The sequence below is a fragment of the Nasonia vitripennis genome (assembly GCF_009193385.2).
Source record: "Nasonia vitripennis strain AsymCx chromosome 4 unlocalized genomic scaffold, Nvit_psr_1.1 chr4_random0003, whole genome shotgun sequence".
Taxonomy (NCBI): domain Eukaryota; kingdom Metazoa; phylum Arthropoda; class Insecta; order Hymenoptera; family Pteromalidae; genus Nasonia; species Nasonia vitripennis.
In genome coordinates this window covers 5,661,709-5,686,548 of record NW_022279638.1, presented here as the reverse complement: position 1 = coordinate 5,686,548, position 24,840 = coordinate 5,661,709, and the positions used below count along the sequence as shown (strand labels likewise).

The 24,840-nt window shown below is 34.0% G+C and overlaps 2 protein-coding genes across 2 annotated transcripts in view; one reads left to right on the top strand and one right to left on the bottom strand.

The window, feature by feature from the left end:
• The window catches only part of LOC116417026, a 59,532-nt gene that overhangs the window by 13,931 nt on the left and 20,761 nt on the right, over positions 1–24,840 (top strand). The window contains exon 2 of the mRNA XM_031928059.2: positions 821–1,153. Within this exon, the coding sequence (XP_031783919.1) occupies positions 959–1,153 (195 nt within the window). The 5' untranslated portion in view covers positions 821–958. The remainder of the gene's footprint in view (positions 1–820; positions 1,154–24,840) is intronic.
• LOC116417027 lies at positions 19,204–20,530 on the bottom strand. Its single transcript, XM_031928060.1, has 2 exons — positions 20,177–20,530; positions 19,204–20,088 (listed from the first exon to the last, which is right to left on the bottom strand). Exons 1-2 carry the CDS (start codon positions 20,272–20,274, stop codon positions 19,257–19,259), a joined length of 930 nt encoding a protein of 309 aa, XP_031783920.1. The 5' UTR covers positions 20,275–20,530; the 3' UTR covers positions 19,204–19,256.

The following is a 24,840-nucleotide window of genomic DNA, read 5'->3' as shown; positions in this document are numbered from 1 at the left end:
TATATATCTGTGCACCATATACATAATATTGTTATTGCCAGCATCAGCGAGTCGAAGTAACACACACATCCATATACAAACATACACACACTCACACAGATCTTTATAAATTATTGGGTACGTTTTGTTTCCAAATTTCTCTTCAAGTCGCATATATGTATACGGCACTGTGAGTATGTTTGTGCGTACGTATTTTATTCAGATAAATTACATCTATAATATTTAATATACTTTCTAGAACAATTTCTGATGTAACTTCGTAATTATAATTTAAAATCAAGTTGTTCTTATCAATGTGTAGAAAACAAAATTATAAAGAAAAATGTATAATTTCGGGAAAACTATAAAAAAAAAGAAACGTGTTTTAGAATTTCACTAAACTACAATATAGTTGCCATTCGATTTACAATTATGTAGCATTTTACGATTTCAAATTTTTATTTTATTAAATCGATGAATGTTGCACATTTTAAACTTTGTAATAGAGATTGATAATTATATAATTCAAGGCAAATATACGATACTTCATTGTAATTTAGTTTTCATTCCTAGATATAAATATATTTGTATTTTCGTCTGCTACATCATGTCATGAAATTATAGCTTTCAATTTAGTTTAAAATCTCCCTAAAATCATTTTTGTGAGCTATTTTGTGAGCCATTTAAAAACTGGCAGTATATAAGTAAATGTCTCAGTTTTTACTCATCCAAATTGATTTACGTATTTTACTAAATAAAACATTGTTATGTCAATAACATGTTAATAAGATGCTTATAATAACTATTTTTTAAGAAAATAAACCTTACGGTCGACTTACAGTTGCATACGACGATGCTTCTACAGTTACTCAGAGAAGACGACAATATTCTTCGAGTTCAGTTATTATAACCGATACTCAATGTTACGAGACATAAAAAAAAATTAAGAGCTAATGGAAATCACAGTGGGGTAAAGTTGATGGACAAAATTGTTGATCCGGATACTGCATCTGAAATTTTAGAACTAATGAAGAAGCCTGCTGAGCGTTCACGCATGTCTCTTCAAGATGCTGTGAAGTTAATTGTAAATGGTAACCTGAGTATATACGCCTACAAGATATCAAGGAAAATAGCACTTAAATACGGCCATGACTTATATCCTACCTACAAAGAGGTATTAATTTAATTCCATATTATTATTATTACTATTAAATATGACGTATATTTCTATGCAAATGGAAAAAAGTTGATTTCACATGCATGTAAAATCAATTTCCTCACGCGCGCAGAATGTTATTTTTTTATACAGAGCCCTATTAAAAATTTTACTCAAGATCGTATGTAAGAACTTATATAAAATCATACATCCGATCTTGTCAAAGATCTTGTGTAATATCGTACATAAGATCTTATCAGAGATTTGCGACCAAGAACGAAAATAAGATCTTATGTTCATGATAAAAAAAAATTATTTTCATCAAATATATTCATTCAAGATCTTACGCAAGATAGTATACAAGATCTTGCATAAGACATTACGTAATATCTTTCCTAATTTCTTACATAAGATCTTATACAAGATCTTACCGCCATAATCAAAAGAAATCGTTTTATTAATAATTAATTCAAGATCTTATATCAGATATTAGATAAGAACTTACATAACACTGAAAGAGATACCGTTTTATTGATCACTTACTCAAGATTTACATAGGATCTTATACAAGATCTTGCATACGAACTTGAGTAAATGATGAATACAAAGATATCTTTTTAAGTGTTACATAAGGTCTTTTATAAGAACTTACATAAGATCTTGAATAAATTATAAATTAAAAAATTTGTATTGATCATGGTGGTAAAATCTTGCATAAGATCTTATGTAAGAACTTGGGGAAGATATTACGTAATCTCTTATGCAAGATCTTGTATACGATCTTGCGTAAGATCTTGAATGAATATTTGATGAAAATATTTCTTTTTATCATGAACATAAGATCTTGTATAAGATATTACGGAAGATTTTATGTTATTTCTTGGTTGAAAATCGCTGACATTATATCCTATAGCTTATCATACGCTTATTATTAGTTTAAATTGTTTAACATCAAATTAATTTCTAATTTTTAATGTTAAGTTAAAATTGTTATATTATAACACTCGGTTAATACTTTCCTGCCGTGTTATAACCAGGGCCAGAAGGGCCCTGTTTATTGTAAATTAACGTCGGGCGTGCAGAAGGCACGGCTCGGCCGACTCAGATCATGCACGTGTTTTTACACGAGCCCGCGGAGGCGGCGTAGGTCGGGTCGTAGGAAATAACACACGAGAAGTTTAGATAAGGAAATGTATATTCAATTGTAACTATACACGGAGGTGCAAACGCCGCACACTTCGACGAACGATAAAGAGAGACGATAGATATTACCCTGTCGACGTGAGAGAGTGAGAGTGCAGGTACTTACAACTCGGTAGTGGCAGTAGTACTTGACGCAACGGACGTGGTCCAGTCTCGGACGTGGAGATGTAACAGTTCGGACGGGCGTCGCAGCAACTCGTCGGTAACGCACGGACGAATATCGTTCGCTCTCGAGATGCTCGCAGGACTCACAACAAATCCGCGTATATAGTAGCGCGAGCTACTCGTGTGGATAGCGCAGCGAGACTAACTCTAGTCGCGGTTCTCCCGGCCGTCGGCACATCGTTGTCATATCTCGCCAACGCTGTGCGGCCAGGCGACAACCGCGCTACCTATGCTCTCACTCTCTCTGTCTCTATCTTGCCTCGTTTCTCGTTCTCGCTCGTTTCGGCGCTCGTTGGCAGCTTGCTGAAACAATAATCTTATTACAATTAGTACATGATTATCCGTTAGACATTTGACGTGCACTCGGCCGTCACAATATTTACTAATTCAATAGGAATGTATTTTATAAAACCAAAAAAATATCAATTTTTAGAAATAAAAATCTGTATAACTTCGTTCTTTTGTAGGGTGCGAAATTTAGCTTAAAAGTGCTGCCAGAGTAGACTAGGGCGCTTGAAAATGCTGCCGCTAGTGATTGAACACAGGCCTCGCATGGCCTTTTATAGGGCGCTAAGTAAGCGCTGATCGAGCCGCCGAAAATATTCGCACATTCACACAATCACACGACTCGCCGTCGCTCGCTTACGCTCACATATACATATAAATAGTGTTACGCAACGCGCTGCTGCTAATGCTGGCTTCGTAGCTATAGAGAGATGAGGGACGCGCACGCACACATGCGCGTCGATGGCCTGCCGTCGCTGCGTTGACTACTGCGTAGCTGCTGGTTTCGTAGGAGGTGAGAAGAGTGGGGACGGCCGAAATTATTTATTTATTTATTTAACTCCAGAGTTACAAACATTTGCATCCGATACAGAGTTGATATTATTCACACAATAACACACTATAACGCCGCAAATCCTGCAGAGGAAAACAGTATTTTCTGTTCGCAGGTCCGGATAACAGAGATAACGAGAATACATATAAATACTGGTTAGTTATTGCTTTACAGCAATAACCTCCAGTCATACTACATACAGTCCAGCCTCCATTCATACGTGGGAATAACATAAATCCGTGTCGGACTTCCAGACGCAGATCATACCATCCTTTTCATTCACACTTAACCTAGGTTGGGTTACAGGAGTCCCTGGACTCTATTCGCCGCAACTCTGATAACAGTATATAATATTAGTATTTACATAAAAAATTAACAATGACATATAATCCATTTAACAGTTGTATATAAAAAAAAAGAAGTCATTAGTTGGTATTTTCTAAAGTGTTCGTAAATGATTCTATATTTTTGTCTTTTAAACCAGTAATACTACGACGACATTAAATAAGATTATATTGCACGATTCTAAGATTCTATATTTTTGTGTTATAATTTGATGTTATTTAACGGTAAAAACATTTGAAGATTAAAATTTCTACTTTGTATCATGGCACTTTTCACATCTTTCACAATTTCACCAGTTCCGAACTAACATTTGTCTTGCTGTCATAAATCTGTCCGTTGTTGCATTTTTTTCTCTTATGTATGACAGTTTCTCTCTAGAGGTGAGCCTAGCCGGGCATGTGAGTCCGACAGCACACGTAACTCTATAGTGTGGAAACATTTCTTTGTGCTGATTAGATGAGTCACATTTACAGTCTGACGTAAAAACAATATCATCTATGATTACTATGTCTTTGTAGGGTGATTGTAATTTAAGTGAGGACACTGAGTTCTTAAAAAGCTGTTTTCCTCGTATTCCTCTATCAAAATAGAAAAAAGCTTTGTTAAATCCTAGATAGTTGATATCGCCATACGTCATTCTGCGACTGGCTGATTCTGTGATTTTTAGGCCCGGTGCGGCCGTCGCTTCTCTACTCCTTGCTTTGTTGCTATTTTCTTCAGCCATTTCATCTATCATAGAGAAGACCGTATCTATTGGTTTGTATTTTTCAGTGTTTACGTTTTTGTTATCATCCCATTCATTTGCAGTTGTTTTTACGAAATTAATGAATTTTATATTTGCTTTATTTTTTGTAGTTTTGACCATGCAGGTATTTATTATTTCATTCGTTATTTTGTCTAAACTATCTGTAATATTCTGATATGTTAAAATCATTTTTTTATAGTTGTAGTTGGAGATGCGTCGATGTTTACGTATTTTGTGAGAGTTACATTTGCCCTTAGCTCAAATGTAAGTTCTAATATCTAAGTAAACAGAATTTATTTCAGTTTTTTGTCTATTACTTTTCATATCATTTCTGCGCTGCATTAAATCCTGTATTAATGAAGATATTACTCTCTGTTGCTCACCATGCTCCTGATTGGACATCTCTAAGAACCATGATTTAAGTTGCTTGCAGTCAATTGTAGTGGGAGTACTTATCTCACTCATTATTTCTCAACCAATCTTGTATTTTCTTGATGTTTGATTTTTTCCGTAAATCTATGATTTTGAGATTATTTGGTAGATTATTGTAGATGTTGATAGCTTTAATGTAGCTGGTTTTTGTACTAATAGTTTTAGCATACTTCGGTAGGATTATTAGATTTTTCCTTAATGTTATGCTTGATGATTTTGTATACTGATCTTTGAGGCTATTGTAGTGGTACTGTAGGCTTTCGTAGGCGAATAATTGTTGAAGATTAAGTGGGTTAACACTTTGAAAGGTATTTTTGTTTATAATTCTTATGATTCTTTTTTGGACCGCTTGTAACAGTTGTAGGTTATTTTGATACGCACCATCCCATGCAACTATTCTATAGTTAATCAGGCTATGAAAGAATGCGTAGTAAATTATTCTTAGAGTAGTTGTGTCCATGAATTTGGAGATTTTACTGAAGATAAAAACATCTTGTCTTGTTTATAAGGTATTCGATATGTTTATCCCATCTCATGTTCGTGTCAAAAATGAAGCCTAGGTATTTCGTTTCTTCTACTCTCTTTATTATTTCATTATTAATTTTAAATTCAATTTTTTTCGGCACACTAACGCAGTAATTTCCAAAAGTCATGTATACTGTTTTTTGAACATTGAGTGTCAATTTATTTAGCCTGAGCCATGTAGAGATATCGTCGAGATGTTTTTTCATTTTTATTTCAACCTCGGACCAAGTTTTCCCAGTAGTTATTACTGCAGTGTCATCTGCATAAGAAATTATGGAGTTTTCTGGCATATTTATTAGCAAGTCATTTACGTAAAGTATAAATAGCAAAGGGCCAAGTATCGTACCTTGGAGGACGCCGGTATTTACATTTTCGAATTCGCTTGTATGCGAACCTATTCTTACTTTTTGCTTCCTATTGTTAAGGTAACTTGTAATAAGTTGGTGCCCCTTGCCCCTTATACCATATGCATAAATCTTGTCTAGAAGTATTATATGATTAACAGTGTCAAATGCCTTTGCTAGATCTAGAAATGCAATAGCTATCGGTGTACTTTGATCCAGGTTTTCATATATTATTTTTGAGATCGTGTTTAATGCATCCTTGGTTCCAATGTTTTTTCTAAATCCATATTGATTTTTACTTTGACATATAAATTCTATTATTCTATTATGTATAATTTTTTCGAAGATTTTAGCAATGTTTGATATTAGTGATATAAACCTATAGTTTCCCATTTCGTTTTTTTTCCCAGCTTTGTATATTGGTATCACTTCAGCTGCCTTCAATATATCAGGCCAGATTGCCATTTCGATACATTGATTGATTACATGGGCAAGGGGATCTGCAATAATAGTAGCTATAGTTTTCAGTGCCTTTGCACTTATTTTATCAATACCACCTTTTTTAAGTTTCATGTAGTCTATTATTTTTATAACTTCAATTTCGCTGGTTGGCTTGATGTAGATTGTTTTTTGATTGCTTTTAGGTAATTCTAGTTTTTTATTTCTTGGTGTAGTTATTTTATTACTCAATGTTTCTCCAATTTTGCAGTAAATTGGTTCATATTGTTGGCAATTTCGTTCTTGTCGGTTATTGTAGTATTGTTTTCAGTTTTTAGTTGACTGATAGTAGTATCTGTTTTATTTTTATTTTTGCTTATCTTCCTATTAATGCAGGCCCAGAGTTTTTTGGGATCATCCCTATTTTTCTCAATTGTTTTTTTTTTCATGTTCGATTTTCGCTTCTTTAATAACTTTATTTAGAGTTTTAACGAAATGTTTATAGTTTGCTTTTAGTTCTTCATTATTCGGATTTTGTTTGAGTTTGTTGTAAAGTATTTCTTTTGTATTACAGGAATTTAGAATCGTTTTTGTTATCCAGTCTTTCCTGGGGGTTTGTTTGGATTTCCGCAGATTTGGTTTTTTATATTTCGAACTCTCCACGCAATATTGGATTTCTTTTATCATTTCGTTTATATTCTCATTTGGATCATTTTTATTCTTAAATTTTGACCAATTTATTTGCCTAGCAGTGTTATATAGTTTTTTATAGTTGTAATAGTATATATCTCCTTCTGACTCTTTTTTATTCTGTTTTAATACTCCATTTTTTAATTCTAGGAAAAGTGGGTAGTGATCGGTAATGGGCGTCATGAGAGTTAGTGATTTTGTACGTAGAAAATCAGTTTTGACAAAGATATTATCAATGCAAGTTCCTTCATTTGTAATTATGTTTATAGGTCTGGTGGTGGTAGTAAAACCTGGGAGGAAACCTTTTTCCTGAAGGTTGTTCATGAATTCCATGCTTACATGATTATAGTCTTGAATATTTATGTTAAAATCATAAAAAAAAGCAAAAAACCATATTATAATTGGTATGTTCTAGATAAGTTTTTAGGTTCTGATTAAATTCTATGCTACTCAGTCTGTGTGATCTATATAAGGATGAGATCTCAAGTAGTTTATTATTATTTAAAGGGATAGTAGTGTTTAATATTTTAAACTTACCTATAGCTATCATTTCGTTAGTATGTTTAACATTTTTATTTACATAGACAACACCATCATTTTTGTTGATGTCTCCGTGATTATAATAAAGTTAGTAATCTTTTTTTCTATAATACTGATAGTGTGTTAGTTTCCATACCTCTGTACATACAATAACGTAAGATTTTATTTTTAGACTTTTAAGAAAGATTTGTAATTTATCGAAATTGGCATTTAGGCTTCTAATGTTTAAATACAAAATTAGATCATTACTACTAGTCCTTTCCTTATTGAAAGACTCAATATCCATATATGTTCGCTCTTGTTCATTTAGGCTATTTTGTATTTCGTCGATTAAATTTATTTGTGCTTCCATTATTCAACTGATGAATTTGCTGTGTTCTTTGGAATAATATGCTGACTGTTGTTTTCTTGCTGCGTATCAAAACGTAGATTTCCCTCTTTTTTTCCTGCCGTTATCAATCTGTGGTATAGTAGTTTGTTTGTTTGTAGATTGTGTATTTGTTTACGTGCGCTTGTTTCGTCCCACGTCGGTAATACAGGTGGGATCGGGTAATCAATAGAGTTGATATATTTTTTGATCTCCTTTTTAAGAATTGTACACTTTATTCTATCTGTTGGTAGATGATCTGTTGGTAAACTTGTTTTGAATTTATTATTGTTAAATACACAGTTTACACACTCAATTTTATTGTTATTGCATACACTCACATTGTGTTTATCAGAGCACTTTATACATGCAGGATCATTCCTACACTTTGATGCACTATGTCCGTATCTTCCACAGTTGTAGCAAGGGATAATGTTAATAAGATCGTAGGCTTTGCAGTACTGATGACCCACAAAAACTTTATTATTGTTTTCACGTATGTGCTTGTAGATTTCTGGTGGGAGTTCCATTAGAACTGTGCAGGTTTTGGTCCTTTTATTGGTGCACATGTGTCTATTCCAATAATTTTCATTTTTGGATTACCTTGTTGTTCTACTTTAATTTCACAATTTTTTAATTTACTTGATAACACGTTTCCAGGCTTTTAGTATTCATACAGCTGATTTCTATTTCACTTTGGTTCTTCTTGCGTATAAACTTAGTTTGCACATTCTTTTCTGTAACCAGACACTTCGTGAGTAGCTCCATTGTGTTCGTCTGTTCCGGGTCATTGGCCTTAACCATTATACTTGGGACACGTTTCGGTTTTGGCTTTATCTCTCTAATAGCATCAGCATATGATTTTAAATTTGTCTGCGGCTCTGTATTTTTCTGTTTTTGTAATTCAATCATTTCTTTCTGAAGCTGATTTTTATCTTGAAGTTCGGCAACTATCTGTTTTAATAAGGTATTTTCAGCAACAAGATTTTCCATTTCATTCTCCCCGCCTAGTATTGTTGAATTATATTTTTCAACTGTTTTGTTATGAATTTCTTGTAGCAGTTGTTCTCTGATTTCTTCAGATTTCTTCATTTTTATGAGTGCAATGGTTTTTCTTGCCACGTCACTTAGCATATGCTCTTCAGAGTTGGATGTTATGTCTCCCAGGACATGCTCTGGGGCATTACACACACTTATTTAGTTACTACAGCTTTAGCCTACACTTTCGTGCAATAGCTGGGTGCTTTAAATGTTTGTGAATAATAAAAAATAAATGAAGGGAAAATAAAAGAAAATTTAGAAAATGACCCGGGATTAATCGGATCTAAATTCTAAAAGATAGAGAAAAGGGATAAATGACCCGGTGTTATTCGGTTCATTTATCCAAGCGATAGTTATAGAAAGGAATAGAAAAGTTAGGATAGTAAAAATAGATTCTTACTTACTTTTTGCCGCTGGCTGCTTCTTTGGTACTAACGTGGAGGGATGAAGGCTCTTGGTAAAAATAACAACAGAGCACTCACAAATTCGATTAAGTCTACTTTATATTTTATATTAAAAATACAACCGTGCGTACTTAGCGCAAATCTAAAACTACGCGTACAAGCGCGTGAATCTACTATCGCGTACAAGCGCAAGTCTATCTATCGCGTACAAGCGCGAGAATACTACCGAGCTTACTTAGAGCCGGGACCGGAGTGTCGAACTAGAAAGATGTTTCGCAGCACGAAGGGCCTAGAGTTCTCCCTTCCCGATGTTGTTGGGGTCGCGTTCCGCCTAGATGCCGAAAATTAGCGAGTGAGAGAAGCCGTTATATTTGAGCTTTCCCTCACTTACGCCGAATTTTCGCATCTCTCGTCCTACGCAGCTTCGGTCAGGCCCTTCGGTCCGCCTGTACTGACAAACATCGGAACGTGAATTTTCCAGGTATTTGTCGCTTCTCTTTACCTCTCTCTTGCCAACCTCTCTCAAATTTCTCATCTCTCTCGCCTCTCTTTCATGTATATCACCTCTCTCTCGCCTCTCTTTCATGTATATCACCTCTCTCTCTCTCGCCTCTCTTTCATGTATATCACCTCTCTCTCTCTCTCTCTCTCTCTCTCTCTCTCTCTCGCATCTCTGCATCCTCTCTTTCGGCTTGTTCTTGTGACGAATACGCCAGCGCGTATATCGCACAGCGCGCCAATAGTTCGCCACCCGACCACTAGGTGGATACGAGAAACTCACAAGATGACTGGACTCCGAGAGAGTACTAATAGGGGCGAACCGCTCGAGATCAGCGCGCATCGATCACGGCTTTTGTTGTCTTGACTTACACTCGTAAATCTTAAGTGATCTTTTGCCTTCGACTGGCAGGGTGCAACCTCCAGTCTCGGGTTAAGGGGTGCGACCCTTAGCTCCTAGGGGCCTACGCGAGTTGGCCGTCGGCTAAGTAACTTCCTGCTAAACCGATTACCGATACCATACCGTCTTTACCGACCCGAAAGGGGTATTAACCGACGACGGCCAGCTCCGGTAGAAGAATCGCGATCCGTACATAATAAACATTTGTATTATTATATTCTACCATTAGTAATAATTAAGTAACGGTATCTAAGTAGCAATCCTCTTTCAGAGATCCGATCAATGACGTCGAGACCGACATTACTGGCTGAACACGTCTCCTGTGTATTTGTATGACTTATCTTTACAATATATTCAAACCTTTAATTATTAAACTGAATTGTGTTTCTCACTCAAACCCCTATATCATCCTACCGGGAAACGGTATAGTGGTCCGAGTGCTTCACAGCTGTGGGGTGTAACTCGCGTGTGGAGTACGCCGCACTACCGGCCACCTTTTAGTACGGCTTACCCACACCGTTACATTCTCTTTATCTCATATCTCTCTCGCCTTTCTCCTCTCCCATTTTTTTCTCTATCTTTCGTTTCTCTAACCCGTTTCTGTCTTCCTCGTCTTAGGTGGTGTTTCGTTAAATATTGGGAACAAACCGGATATTCCGCTAAAAAGCCGGAGGGAGTACACGTGTTTTCATTTTCCAAGTGTAGTGACGGACATTGGAACGTGGGTTTCCTAGGTAAGTGCTTGAATTTTTAGGCGTACTTCTCGTACGCCCCCCTCACTCCTCTCTCTTGCCTCTTTCTAACTTCTCTTTCGGCGCTGTCTCTCTCACTCCTCTGCTTCTCAGTTGACTTTCTCTTGCTTCTACTCTCTCATTCTTGGTTTTAACCCTTTGTTTGCAATCAATACTTTTCTAATATAATATTTTTTTATTTTAACACAGGTTCCAAAATGTTTCCTATACCTGGAAAGTTTTATACCTAACAAGTTTTCGATTACGTTTGCGGATTAGATCAGTGAGTGGTTGCTTTAATCCAAACTTTTTAGTTATTGATCGTCATTATAAACATGTCATTTTGAACATTTTCAAAAAAACACTCCCAGGCAATCCTAATAATTTAGAGGAACTAAACGAAATGCTGCAAGAATATCGCATAACACGTGAGTTTTATAAAGGCATGGCAAGAGCTACTGATGACTCGTCTGCCTTGTTTTTATCCATGATGATATGTTGGAACCCTTGTCACAGTGCACTCAACTATTTTGTGATGGCACTTTTGACGTACGTATACAGACTAAAGCTAACTAATTTATTTGTATTATTTGCTTCAGACTAGCCCTGGTAGAAACATTTAGTTCTTTTAAAACGTTTAGCAGTGCTTTCGTCAAGAACTCAGGAATTTCATTAGAACATAAATCTTAAAAATTAACTGTAAATTATTTTGTATTTTTTAAATAGAAAATGTATACTTAAGACTAAGAATAAAATCATATATTCGTAAATATGTTTATTATTTTATAGCAATATCTAATTACATAAAAATAAAATAAAACGTAATAAATATTATCTTTACTTTAAACGGTATGCTGACACCTTTGTTTTTCACACTCAGTTGACTAGGGATTCGCGTGCAATCTACTTTAAGTGTGGCTACTTTAATTTGCACTATGATAAACATAATGATATTGTTGAAGGATTTTGAAGCGAATCACCTTGCAAAATTTCAACCTTCTAAGTGCGCTGGTCTTTAAATTAAAGAAAGATAAAATGTTTGATTATTAATGAAGTCTACAAGAAATTTTTGAGCAAGATTGGTTACCCAGATACTTTGATGTCCCCCTGTCAGACAACAAAAATTATGGATCGCACGTCCTAAGCCCCATCATTAGAAGTTTTAGACACTATCCGTGGCTGATATGTTCATCTACGGAACGAAAAGTACAAATCTAATTTCTTGGTCTCCGTCATCGCAATGTGGAACTTAGATACCGCTTGATTACAAATTGATTATAAATTATTACAAGTTGATTATAAATCTGATTTGTTATTTGGTAGAGGGCATCTTTAGTACTTCTGTTTTTCCTAAAACCAAATTGCTTATTTGACAACAAGCTACATTCATCAAAGAAATTTAGTATACGTTTATGCAACAATTTTTCGAAAATTTTTGCAATATTAGATATTAGCGAAATTGGTCTGTAATTGTTTAGTAGATATTTTTCTTTAGCTTTGTGTAAAGGAATAATTTCTGCAATTTTTAGAGCTTCTGGCCATATTGCCTTTTCCAAACTCAGATTTATTATGTGAACCAGAGGATCACAAATATACTTGTGTATTGTTTTTAAAGTCAGAGTATTGATGCCATCAATTCCACCATTTTTATTTTTCATATTATTAATTATTTCTTGTATTTCTTTATAGTTTGTTGGGTGTATAAAAATACTTTTGTTATTCATGCTTGGCATCTTTATTTTCTCATTCTTTGGCATATTTATTTTGCCTTGTAACTGCTTACCTATGTCGCAAAAGAAGTTGTTCATATGTTCGGCCATCTCATTTGCATCAGTGATTTTTTTGTTGTTATTTATAATATAATTAATGTTATTGAACTTTTTAGGATTCTTACCCATTTTATTATTAATAATTTTCCACAAATTCCTTTGATTGCACATATTCATTTCTATATGTTTTTTATCAAATTCTTCTTTTGCTTTGAATATAATTCTATTAAGTATTTTAACATAATTATTATATGCTTCTTTTTTTGTTAGATTACTAGGATCACTTTTCCATATTTTATACAGTTCCTCTTTTTTATTGCACGATATCGTTATTGCTTTCGTTATCCAGTCTTTTCTTGGTTTCATTTGATTGTGATTATTCTTTCGCACTTTAATAAGATGTTAGGAAACGATAATAATTCTATAAGTGAACAAAGTACTAAAGAAACGCAATCCGAAGATGAATCAGAAAATGAAAAAGATAAAAATTCGATGATAAATTTATATAATAAGGGAACTAAAATATTAGAAATGAATAAACAAATTGTGGATTGCAAAGAATTAATTGAATATAGAAATGATAATGTAGCTTATTTTATTGATAATAAAGGAGAACGTGGCAGGGTCAGTTTCATACACATAAGAATTATACGATTTAATATAACACAAACGTTTATGAAGTTTTTATTCTGCGCAATGTGTTTTTGATTGAACACACATGGAAAATATAAATATTTATATATCGTTCTACGCGTATAAATGTACACGATAAAGAAATCAATATTTAATATACCTCCAAATTGTACACAATATATTGTGCACTGAAATTTTTAGAAAATAATTAAGAGTGGTTGGTATTTAACACATATTATTATACACAATTAAATTATACACAACTTTATTTTTGTTTGGTAATGATTTATTTTACACTAACATAAAAATATTTTACACCCATGTATACACATTAGAATAAGTTTTAAAGAAATACCAAAGTTTTACACATTTTATTGTTCACAATGGTACATATTAATTAAGCATTCTACACTTGGCCAGTTGATGTGTTGTGAATATTTTTTATTCTACATCTATGGAAAAATTTTATTATTAATTCGTACTTTTGTACACAACGTATTATACACGCCACGATCGGGCAATGACTTAAAACCTAGGGAGAAAAAAACTTGTGCAATTGACATCTGCAGAATTTTTCTCAAACCCTACAGGATTTCCGCAACAAAAAAAAAAAAACGCTCTTGATTTAGTGGACGCTGTTAACCACTAACTGAACTAGATAGTTTTAAAAGAGATCGCCAAGTTTTTTTTTGAGGCGCGTGCTAATGAGTTATAATTTTTTTAAGTATTCTAAGAAGTAAGATACTTTTTATACTAAGGTGTGTTCTAGCTTGAGTATGTAGTTTGCGAATCGAATTAAAGACGAACTACCACGAATGCAAGTGGATGTTAGCGAAACGGAGACGAGTACTTACAAACCACACACGAGGTTAAAAAAACACTTACGAGGAGCATCCACACCCTTTGGGTAATAAAAAACAAGTTTAAAATAAATTTGGTCGTTTTTGAGCGTTTTTCCTATAAGTCCTATTTATCCCAGATAAAGATCAGCCTAGATAATATCTTCGCTCCGTACCAAGACTAGCGCAGTTCAAATTTTCAAACAAAAACTAGCACAACTCACGATTTGCCGCGAAGAGTAGCATAGTTCAGAAATGCGGTCAAGAGTAGCATAACTTGCGACTTTATTTTACTTAAAATGTGAGTATTTTACGTTTTTATTGGTTTATTTTGTTGGTTAAGTTAATGAAAACCCTTGGACAAAGACAGACAAACATCAAATTTTTAAAAGGTTTCAGAAATTTTAGTAGATTTCTAAAAAATATGAATAATTTTAAAAAATGTTTCTAAAATATTGTATTTTTTAAAACAATTTTAAATTAGGTAAAAAGTTGTAAATTGTGAATATTTAAAAATGTTGGAACAGCTTCACAAAAATCGGGAAATTTTTACAGAAATTAGCTGCGTTTAAAGTTTGAGTTGTGCTACTTAGTCTCCGCGGGAAATTTTGAGTTGTGCTACTTATGACGAGAAATTTGAACAGGCTACTCTTCGTAGGGAGCGACGATATATACTTTATATGTACGAACCTTGATCGTTATAAGCGTTTTTTAGCATATATATATATATATATATATATATATATATATATATATATATATATATATATATAATTTATAAAATTATAATTTATGACATAATGAAGCTTATAAAAATTTTGAAAATCTTTGAAAAGTGTCTGCAATAAATTTCAATTTACAATTTATAGGTTTGCCCACAATATTCTGCAGAAAACACCAATCTTCCCCCAACCTAGTTGCACAATGTACTATTCTGATTTAGTGTATGCAAAGTTGAATTTTAGAAATTTTAGACTTTATTTAAAATTTCCTATTTTTTCTGATACATTTCCCAGAAAATTCCATGACTTTTCCTTGATTTCAAGATTTCCTTGATCGTCTGAACACTGTTAAAAACAACGACTGAAGCACCGGATTTTGCCGTAAACGTTGGATCTTTTGAGGCGAAGAGTCTAGGTATATATAATGAATCTTTTCGTGTTCTGAAATTCCGAAACTCAAGAGTAAATATCTCATCACCATGTCTGGAACCTTTCATGTTTTTGTTCATGAATAAATATCAATAAAAAGTAAACATGTTGGAAAATTTATATATTGTGCTTTACAGTTGTCTATTTTAATTAAATTAAGCTTCTTTCACAACAGGAACTAATGAGTTAAAATCTTAAATATGAAAAGATAATCAAAACAACTTTTAATCATCTTATCTCTTGTACAAAGCATAAGGGAGATTTTCCCTTAACGAAATTTCTTCACATAACGCGAGCATTTTAATGGTTTTCGGACGTTTGCAGTGTATACATATATTAGTTATTGTAAATATCAATGGTATTCTAATCTGGGCGACACTTTTCCGATATCCCACGTTAGCTTTTACAATTTTGCTTAATTCTATTTGTTTATTTTGCAAAATTAACGACCCTACTATACAGTACATCAAAGGTCCTTAAACAGCAAGTAAATCCTGCAGATTGTGCAATTTTCACGGTCCTAATCGAAAGTTATAGAAAAATTCGCTAAGTAGTTCTATACTGGGCGCATGTGCCCTACTAATAATGAAGTTAGCAGCGATTTTTTATACTAAAATCAATTGCTTCGCACGATATTATCTTAAAGAATCAATTTCATACATTAATAATAAATATATGTATGAATTATTACTTACCAAAATAGAATTTGTTTCATCATAATTTATCAACTGAGAAGAAATTATTTTTTAAAGTATGATAGCAAAATCTTAATTATAATAACAACAATGCCTGCTATTTTTCAACAATTTTATTAACCAATTACTGGACCATATTCTTTGATTAAAACATCGTTCCAATCATATGATGGTAAATTCAGAGTATAAATTTCACCTCCCATCATGTTTGCGGAGAGATAGGACCGGATCCATGCTCGGCAACAAGGGCAGATCGGTCTAAGGATACTCCGAATGCAGGGTGTACACATTCGATGACCGCAGGGCCAAAGCTTTTGAATTCGAGAGCGAGCCGAGCAGACGCAGCATACTTTTTGGATAAAATTGCTGTTATACATATGACATATTTATGTGATTATTTGTGATATTAAATTATATCTGTGGCTTATAAGAAAATCGATTTAAGTTCACGTTTAAAACGTACCCTTAAAAAAATTAGTTTAATGTGTACCAAGGGCGTAAAGTGGGCTTTAGACGTAGTGTGAAGTTTGCAGTTCAAATTGATATAGTTTTTGTAACGCATGTATGGATTTTCGTGTTTTTCACAACTACGAAGTAGGAGTAAATTAGCTGTTTTCCTATACGGTCACTATACACTTATATATATATATATATATATATATATATATATATATAACTTTATATTATGCACTACAGCTAAACGAAATCGTGTTACGTAAGCTGTACATATTTTCTCATGCATATTCAATAAAATTATAATTATTGAAACAAATTTAACTATTGACTTCATGAAATCATGTCATTGCATTTGATAATGGATTATAATGCTATTTAAAGGTTATATAATATACTAAAATAATATTCTGCTATTATATTCAAAAAAGGTTTTCACATTTTTTCAAATGATTTTAATAAAACTGCCATAGTGTTTACAAAAAATGAATGATAAAGTAACTACATTAACCAAATATAGATATTTTACTACCTATATTCATTGGTCACATTCAACTTTATCATAAGCTCGTATGCTTAAGGAAGCTAAAAGTGTAAACGTGTATTAGAAGCTATACTTGAAGACCAAAGAGTAGGAACACAGTCGTGCTCGCATACTCTTAGTAATCAAGTAAGCGCTTGTTACAGCATTGTAAAGATTTGTTCTTGATCGTGAGAAATATTAAGTGCATAAATTATAAACTGTAAAAATTCAGATCTTTTCAAATAAGCATTTGTCTAAATTTTATTATTCGCGATTACAATGAGATGAGCTTATGAAATAATTTCGAGAAAAGTCGTTAACAAACGATTCGGTCGTTTATTTAGTGTAGATACTGGATTTACCATATTCATTGTCTACAGTCAACCTGACCATAATTTACAAACGGGAAACAATGGGACTCCTTAATAGCATCTTCTAACCACCACAAAGTAGGAATACGGTCGTGCTCGCATACTTGGGGCAGATAAAAGTGTAAAAGTCTATTACATGCGATACTTGAAGACCAAAGAGTAGGAACACAGTCGTGCTCGCATACTCTTAGTAATCAAGTAAGCGCTTGTTACAGCATTGTAAAGATTTGTTCTTGATCGTGATAAATATTAAGTGCATAAATAATAAACTGTAAAAATTCAGATCTTTTCAAATAAGCATTTGTCTAAATTTTATTATTTGCGATTACAATGAGATGAGCTTATGAAATAATTTCGAGAAAAGCCGTTAACAAACGATTCGGTCGTTTATTTAGCGTAGATACTGGATTTACCATATTCATTATCCACAGCCAACCAATAATTTAGAAACGGGAAACTATGAGACCTCTTAATAGCATCTTCAACATTTTTGTTCGCCCTCTGATTGGTTGTTATTTTTTACTTGTGATTACAACCTCATTGTGAATTATTGTTTTTCTATATGTATGAATTTAAACGAATGTTAAAAAGAAAAAATTGAAAAATGACGATAAAATCGTGCTTAATTTTTCATAAGCCGCTAGTTAACTTAAATTTTTAAAAAGTTACAAATTTTCATTAGCGATTAAGTTACCTTATCTGTTTACAATAATTATTATAAAATTAATATAAAGTCGTATATTTTTAATAGTCTCATAAATTTTGTGCATATGTTTCACCAGTAATAACATTTGAATGGCATGTCATCATCGAACCAAGATGACGTCGGGAGGCAATGAGCCGCCCGATGCCGCTCTTAATCATAAGTACTTTAAATGTCATCCAACCAATAAAGTAAGTGCAGTAGTGTGCATATTTTGTGGTGATTTCTATCACACGAGCGAATTTGTGTCAAATTATAACTCTGGAAGTCCTGTGAAATTCCTAAACAGCTCATTTGTAATCTGCCAGGAGCACCCGAATTTTGCTCTAACCTCTAAGCTACCATATGTCACGCTTAATCAGCAGGCCTGCGAATTCATCGCACAGCTGAAGTATGAAAACAGAGAAGAAGTCAAACGTGAGATATTAAATGATATTGAACTCAGCAAGAAACAAGACGGTGAAAATAACAGTACTATTGATGATTATAGTGAAAATGAAAAACTAAAAGTCTAAAACAGTTTACTAAAAGAATTATACAAGGAACTACAAGGTAAAATCAACTACTAAACGAATTACTAATTAATGAAAAACAAAGAATCAATAACACTGATTTTAACAAAGTTAAATCATTTTCTGAGGCATTAACAAGTTCAATAAACAATAGCAAACCCAAACCCAAGAGTGCAAATTAGTTGTCAAGAAAATAAATAAAAATGACAACACTAACTTAGAAAATACAATTGTCAAATATTTAAATCCATACAAACTAAAAATGTCATTAATAAAAATAAAAATAACGTAATAATAAATTGCATGAACGAGGAAAGTATTTCGAATTCACTCGAAAAAACTTTGATCAAAAAACTAGCAAACAAGGATTTTAAAATTGAAAAGGAACAGATAAGAAAGCCAACCGTGAAAGTGATTGATATAGACAAAGTTTATAATAATGACAGAGATTTTGAACAAGATATTAATCAAAGAAATTTCAGTGATTTTGATGAAAAGTGCAAAGTTTTACATATGTACGAAAACGTGAAATCTAAAACCATGTGTGCAATACTAGAAGTTACACCAGCGATTTATAAACATATAAAAAAAAACAAAAATGAGCAGGTATTGTCGGGTATGAAAAATCGTTATATGTTGACAATATTTGTATTTTCTTTTTGTCCAACGCTGATTTACAAGTAGAGCACACCTTTACCGTATTACCTGTCTGGCAAAGCTGAAATAAAAATTATAAAATCAATCATCATAAATGTTTGAATAGCAATTAAAAATAAAAAAGGAACTTCGTTCCAATATTCTGTGCTAAATACATTACCGGCAAGATCTTTTCCAAAATATCATTGTGTATTTCAGAAGTTGTTTTTAAATCGTTGTTCCACCACAGCCTGTCACATACAGCATACGATATTCCAAATGTATTTTTTGTAAAAATTTTATAAAAATGTAGATGTCCTTGTGCATGTTTATAATAATTTGTATAACTCTGAATCGAAAGATCAGGAATTGCAAAAATATCATTTTCATGGCAAACTTCATCACTCATGTCATTCCCATGGTTTTCACAGTAGACACTAGCATTTATTATATTCTGTGTAATAACATCTTGTACTGTGATATATAGCGTAAAATGTAAATTTTGTAGATGTAGGTGCATAAAATTTAGTGAGTCAGTAACGTTATAGTGGCAAAAAGTTAATGTTTCAGTGTTAGTTCTAATGTCAGTATATTGCAGATGAACGCATATGTTTTGATTATAAACTCTCGAAAAAAGGTATAAGTAATCCATGTCTCCATATTCAGTATCGCTATGCAATATCTGGCTTGTGAAAAGAGGGTCTCCACAAGATCGCAAAAATGGTGATTCTCTTAGTTGTCGTCGCAGGTCCGTAGGTGAAATTTGTAGATCAAGAATCTTTATTAGAGAGTGAAAGAGACAGTTTCCTGGAGGCATCATTGGAATGTCTGTGTAATTATACAAGTTTGCCTGCGGCTGTGCATAAATATTACGTTGTTGGTACAATCTAAAAGGGCCTGTATATGAAGATGTAGATAATATTTGTCTCGTTTCTTGTTGACCGCATGCAGCATCATTACTTCTGTTGAAATCGTTATTGATAAATGACAAAAATAATTTAGAAGCAGTTGAAATAATATTAATAATGTATACTGCGTATTAAAGGTTACCTTGACAAATTATTTGTGTTTGCAACTGTTGTAGAGTCGGTATGGTTTTTATTCAAATTCTGTTGAGATAATAAATGTTGTAGATTTTGTGTCTCCATTGCAGATGTACATGGTATTATGTTGGCTAAAGTTTTTTGTTTTATTTTACCTTGATACTTTTTATTTCTTTCTTTTCTTATATGTAATTGTTGAGTACTTTTGTTATGTACAGTGGATTGATTTTATTATTTTTTTCTTTTCTAAATGTAGTTAATGTTTAAAAATGTTAAATACAATTCCGAAATAGTGAAAATAAAGTAGATATAGACGACGTCTAAAGAATACATTACTTTGATGAAACATTTGTCTGTGTAATTGTTGAAGAATGTACTTGTCTGCTTTCTTCGTTAGAATTTTGTTCAGATACTAAAGTTTTCTGTATTTTACATCTGTCTCGATAAGCTTTAGTATTTTGTCGATTACGCTGCCTAATTTTATCTTGTTCACTCTCATTATTTTTTTTATCGAGATACCTTTTATTTCTGCGTGGCCACATTTACCAAAGTTAGATATTGTTTCTCAGCGATTAATTTCACCAAGAATACCCTTCATGCAAATACGACGACTGCGGTATGCCCATGGCCAATACGGTATTTATGGACAAATAATTAATGTTCCTGTTGACGTTAATACTATGGTCACTAACTTACCTAGAAATATTGACGATGACCATTGCTTTTATGTGCATATAAAAAAATATTGATCCATAAAACTAGTTATGTTCACGGCCTTATTAACAAAAAAAAAAATGTTAGAGAATGGTTACAATACTTGATAACTACATCGCTTTATGTTCATTACAATATAACCATCAACGAAGATTTTTTTCGTCAACCTGCTTCTGAAATCGCGATTGATGATGTCAGTGAACATATACGAATAGAAGATAACGTCACGGCGCAACAACAAACTTTGATATACGATGAAGTCAAAGAACAACAAGAAAATATGAGTTGGTTTGACGATAAATTTTTGCATATGGCACCTGGTGAAAGGCAACGACCAATTAGCATTTTATTTGATGAACATGCAGAAGAGCTTTCACTTCCTACGATTTACATTGGACAATTTCGAACTTACAAAGAGGGTATTACAGCAACTTCATTTATGCAAGCTACAAGCGAACTACGTCGTACAGATCGTCGAGGCGTAGATCCAGAACACCTTTTATACATGGCCACAAAAATAATGAGACAACGGGTCAGAGATAGTGTTTCTATTGCTTTTAAACACGTTGGTTTTGACAGTAATGTTACGAAAGAACAGGTACAATCTGAAGGTTTCATTCACGATTGCATTGAAACTAATCTTGCTTTCCTTCGTTGCATACCGAATTCAGCTTGGTATTGGGCCGATCGTTCATTGAGTGCAAATGAAACCGATTGGAATGATCTCCTAAAACTTTTATATAAATTGAAAAATAACGGAGAAAATATTTCAGATGAGTTTTTAGTAAATACTAATTATATACAAAAAGCAAAACTTGTAAATTATGACGCTGTTACATGTGCAATTTACTTCAATAAATTAGTCAATTGTTTATTGACCGTTTTGCAAGCAAAAAAGGGAAATCCATTCGGTAAATATAGAGTCGTTGATTATTTTAAAAGAATTGAATTTCAACATCGAGGCAGCCCTCATGCTCATATTCTTTTATGGCTCGATAACACACCTATAGATCTACAAAGTAATAACGAAGGCGTCATTCAGATGATTGACGAACTAGTTTCCGTATCTGCTTCAGAGGCATCCGAAAATATTAAACTTCAGACTCATAAGCACACTTTCACGTGCTATAAAAAAATGGACCCAAATATAAAGGATAATTGCAGATTTGGAGCTCCATTCATGCCAAGACGTAAAACAATAAAATTGATACCAATGCTACCTACTGATCCAGATTTCTCACAAGAAAATTTCAAAAAATAAAAACAGCATTACAAAATGCTACGATCAAATTTGGAAAATATAGACTATATAAATTTTGAAGATTTCTATACAAAAAATAACATTTCTTCTGATGAATATTATTACAACGTCATTCGTGCAGGTATCAATCGACCAAAATGGCATAATCCATTCAACCCATTCGTTTTTCATCATCTGCAATCTAACACGGACTTTCAAATTATTCAAGATGAGTACGCTTGTGCTGCTTACGTTGTTGAGTACGTGAACAAACATAATAGAGGAATCAGTAATTTGCAACGTCAAATAATTCAACTAATGGACGAAAATCCAGAATTCGATATTGTACAAATTACGAGAAAATCAGCGTCGACGTACTCAATTCCGTTGAGATGTCGGCACAAGAAGCTGCTTGGTTTTTGTTACGTGAACCCATGGCTAAATCATCTATTACAACTGCTTATATACCAACTGTTTATCCTACTGAACGACAACGAATAAGAAAAACTCTTAAGGAATTAGAGGCTATGAATGATGATTGCACAGCATAATGGGATGGGAGACCTCCAAAAGCTGGTCAGATCTACGCCCCCGGAGTGCATACTTCGGAGATCGTGGTAAAGCGCTTGAAAAGGCAGAACATCACACTCGCACCGGATTCCTGGGTATTCACCGAAAATAAGGAGGAGACGGCTATTCGGGTACTGCTCGAAAGGACTGAGATTGAAGCACGGAAGGCCCTGAACTTAAGGCCTTTCTGTGGAGCTCGGAGCAGACGGCAGAAGAAGTAATGGAGGTTGATCTCGGCCTTACTACGGTAACCACAGAAGTAGATGCTGGTAGCGGTACACTTGATGAAAATGTCTGATCAGGGACGCACAGTGTGAAATGTTTTTTTTTTTATTAAAATCTAATATCTCATGATGGAGTAAACGGAATTGGATGAAATTTATTGAGAATATAGTTTGAGTTATGTGGAATAAGAAAAAAATATTGAGAAGGCCCACAATAGTTTCATTCAGATGTAAATGCTGATATTCGCGATGCTGCACTCAGCAAAATTGGCGCTATTGCAAAAAAAAGAGAGAACTTGATGGATAGACAACAATTTATTCAGTATATGAGATCTACAAACAAAGAACAAAAGGATCTATTACTTCACATTATTAATCATCTTCAGACACATAATGACTCTCCATTTCAAATATTTTTCACTGGTCCTGCAGGTTGCAGAAAAACTTTTGTCACTAAACTTATTATGGAAATTTATAACAGATATACGGATAATGATGGTTATTGCAACGCTTACATAGCATGTGCTTCTACCGGGAAAGATGCTGTAAACATTGGTGGTACTACAGTACACACAGCGCTAAAAATAACACTTTGATAAATTTTTACCATTATCCAATGAAAATTTACAATTATACAGAACGCTTTTCAAGTATGTCAGAGTATTGCTTATTGAAGAAGTGAGTATGATTAGTGCACAACTCTTGTCATTGGGAAGTTAGTACATTTACAATTCCAAGAAGACAACTGTTCCCGATATACACAATTTTGCGGATAAGCGCATCGCACTGTGGATCTACAGAAGCCACAGTGTAGGCTCGCGGCTAACTCGATTCTACAGTTATCGAGCGAGTGCCGCTTTCTCTCCCTTAGTCATTGAAATGACTTATTAGCAGGAGAGGCTACACTGGCCCTGTAGCACTAAGACAAGAGAGGCGAAGTGTCGCTCTTGTGCTTAGAGGGCCGCAGATGCGTTTTATCCGTGGAATAAGTACGCTTGATAGTGGCCTGCGTGTATAAATTTAGTACCAAGCGTGATGTGTGATTGAGAACGTAAATTAGTCGGCAACGCTCGCGTGCGCAGTTAATATTCGAAAAATGTAATCGATGTTCCTGACGTGGGTTTTCTGCTCGTGAAACAAAACGAGAGTTTTCCCTACGTCACAGGCTTCAGATTTGACGACTTTCTTCGGAGGAAAGTAAATCGGCTCGAATTCGGATTTCGAGTACGGACATCTGGCAGCGCGCAGTCCGAGCTCGGGCGTGCGGACAAGGCTCGCACGGCCGGGTCGGGCGGGTGACGCGCGGTGTTTGGGCTCGAGCGGTTTGGAGTGTTTTTATGGCGGTACGGATTAGCACGGGGACAGCTCCGACGTAGCGTCGGGGTTTTTCCCGAGTTTTTCTAGTGCAATCGAGCCTTTGTATGCGTGAAAATATGGAATCGGCGTGCACCGCACTCTTGGATGGCTGCGGCGACTTCAACATCACCGAACAACAAGGAGAAGCGATTCGTCATTGGACCGAGGAGACTCATGTATGTAGATTCGTTCGATACCGCGTTGCCGACTAAGCGAGCGCGATTTATAAATGAGTGTGTAGCTAAAGATCCTCGTGAGTTCTCAGTAGAATCCGAAATAGACAATATTGAAAGCGATTTAGAATCGAATGAATCGCATAATTCTGAATTGAATTATGAGCATAACAATTTTGAGCCACGAGCTCACAGTACGGAGCATTATCGAGATAATACACAGAACTCACGACGATTTTCAGTCGACCGGAATGAAAACGACCTAACGAGTCGTTTAGTACGCGCGATAGAAAACACATTGTCGGCTGTGAGAGATTCGAGTCTCATAAATGAACTCGCGATTAGTAAATAGAATGACTTCAGCGAAAGGTCTTCCCTCTTTCTCAGGTAATCC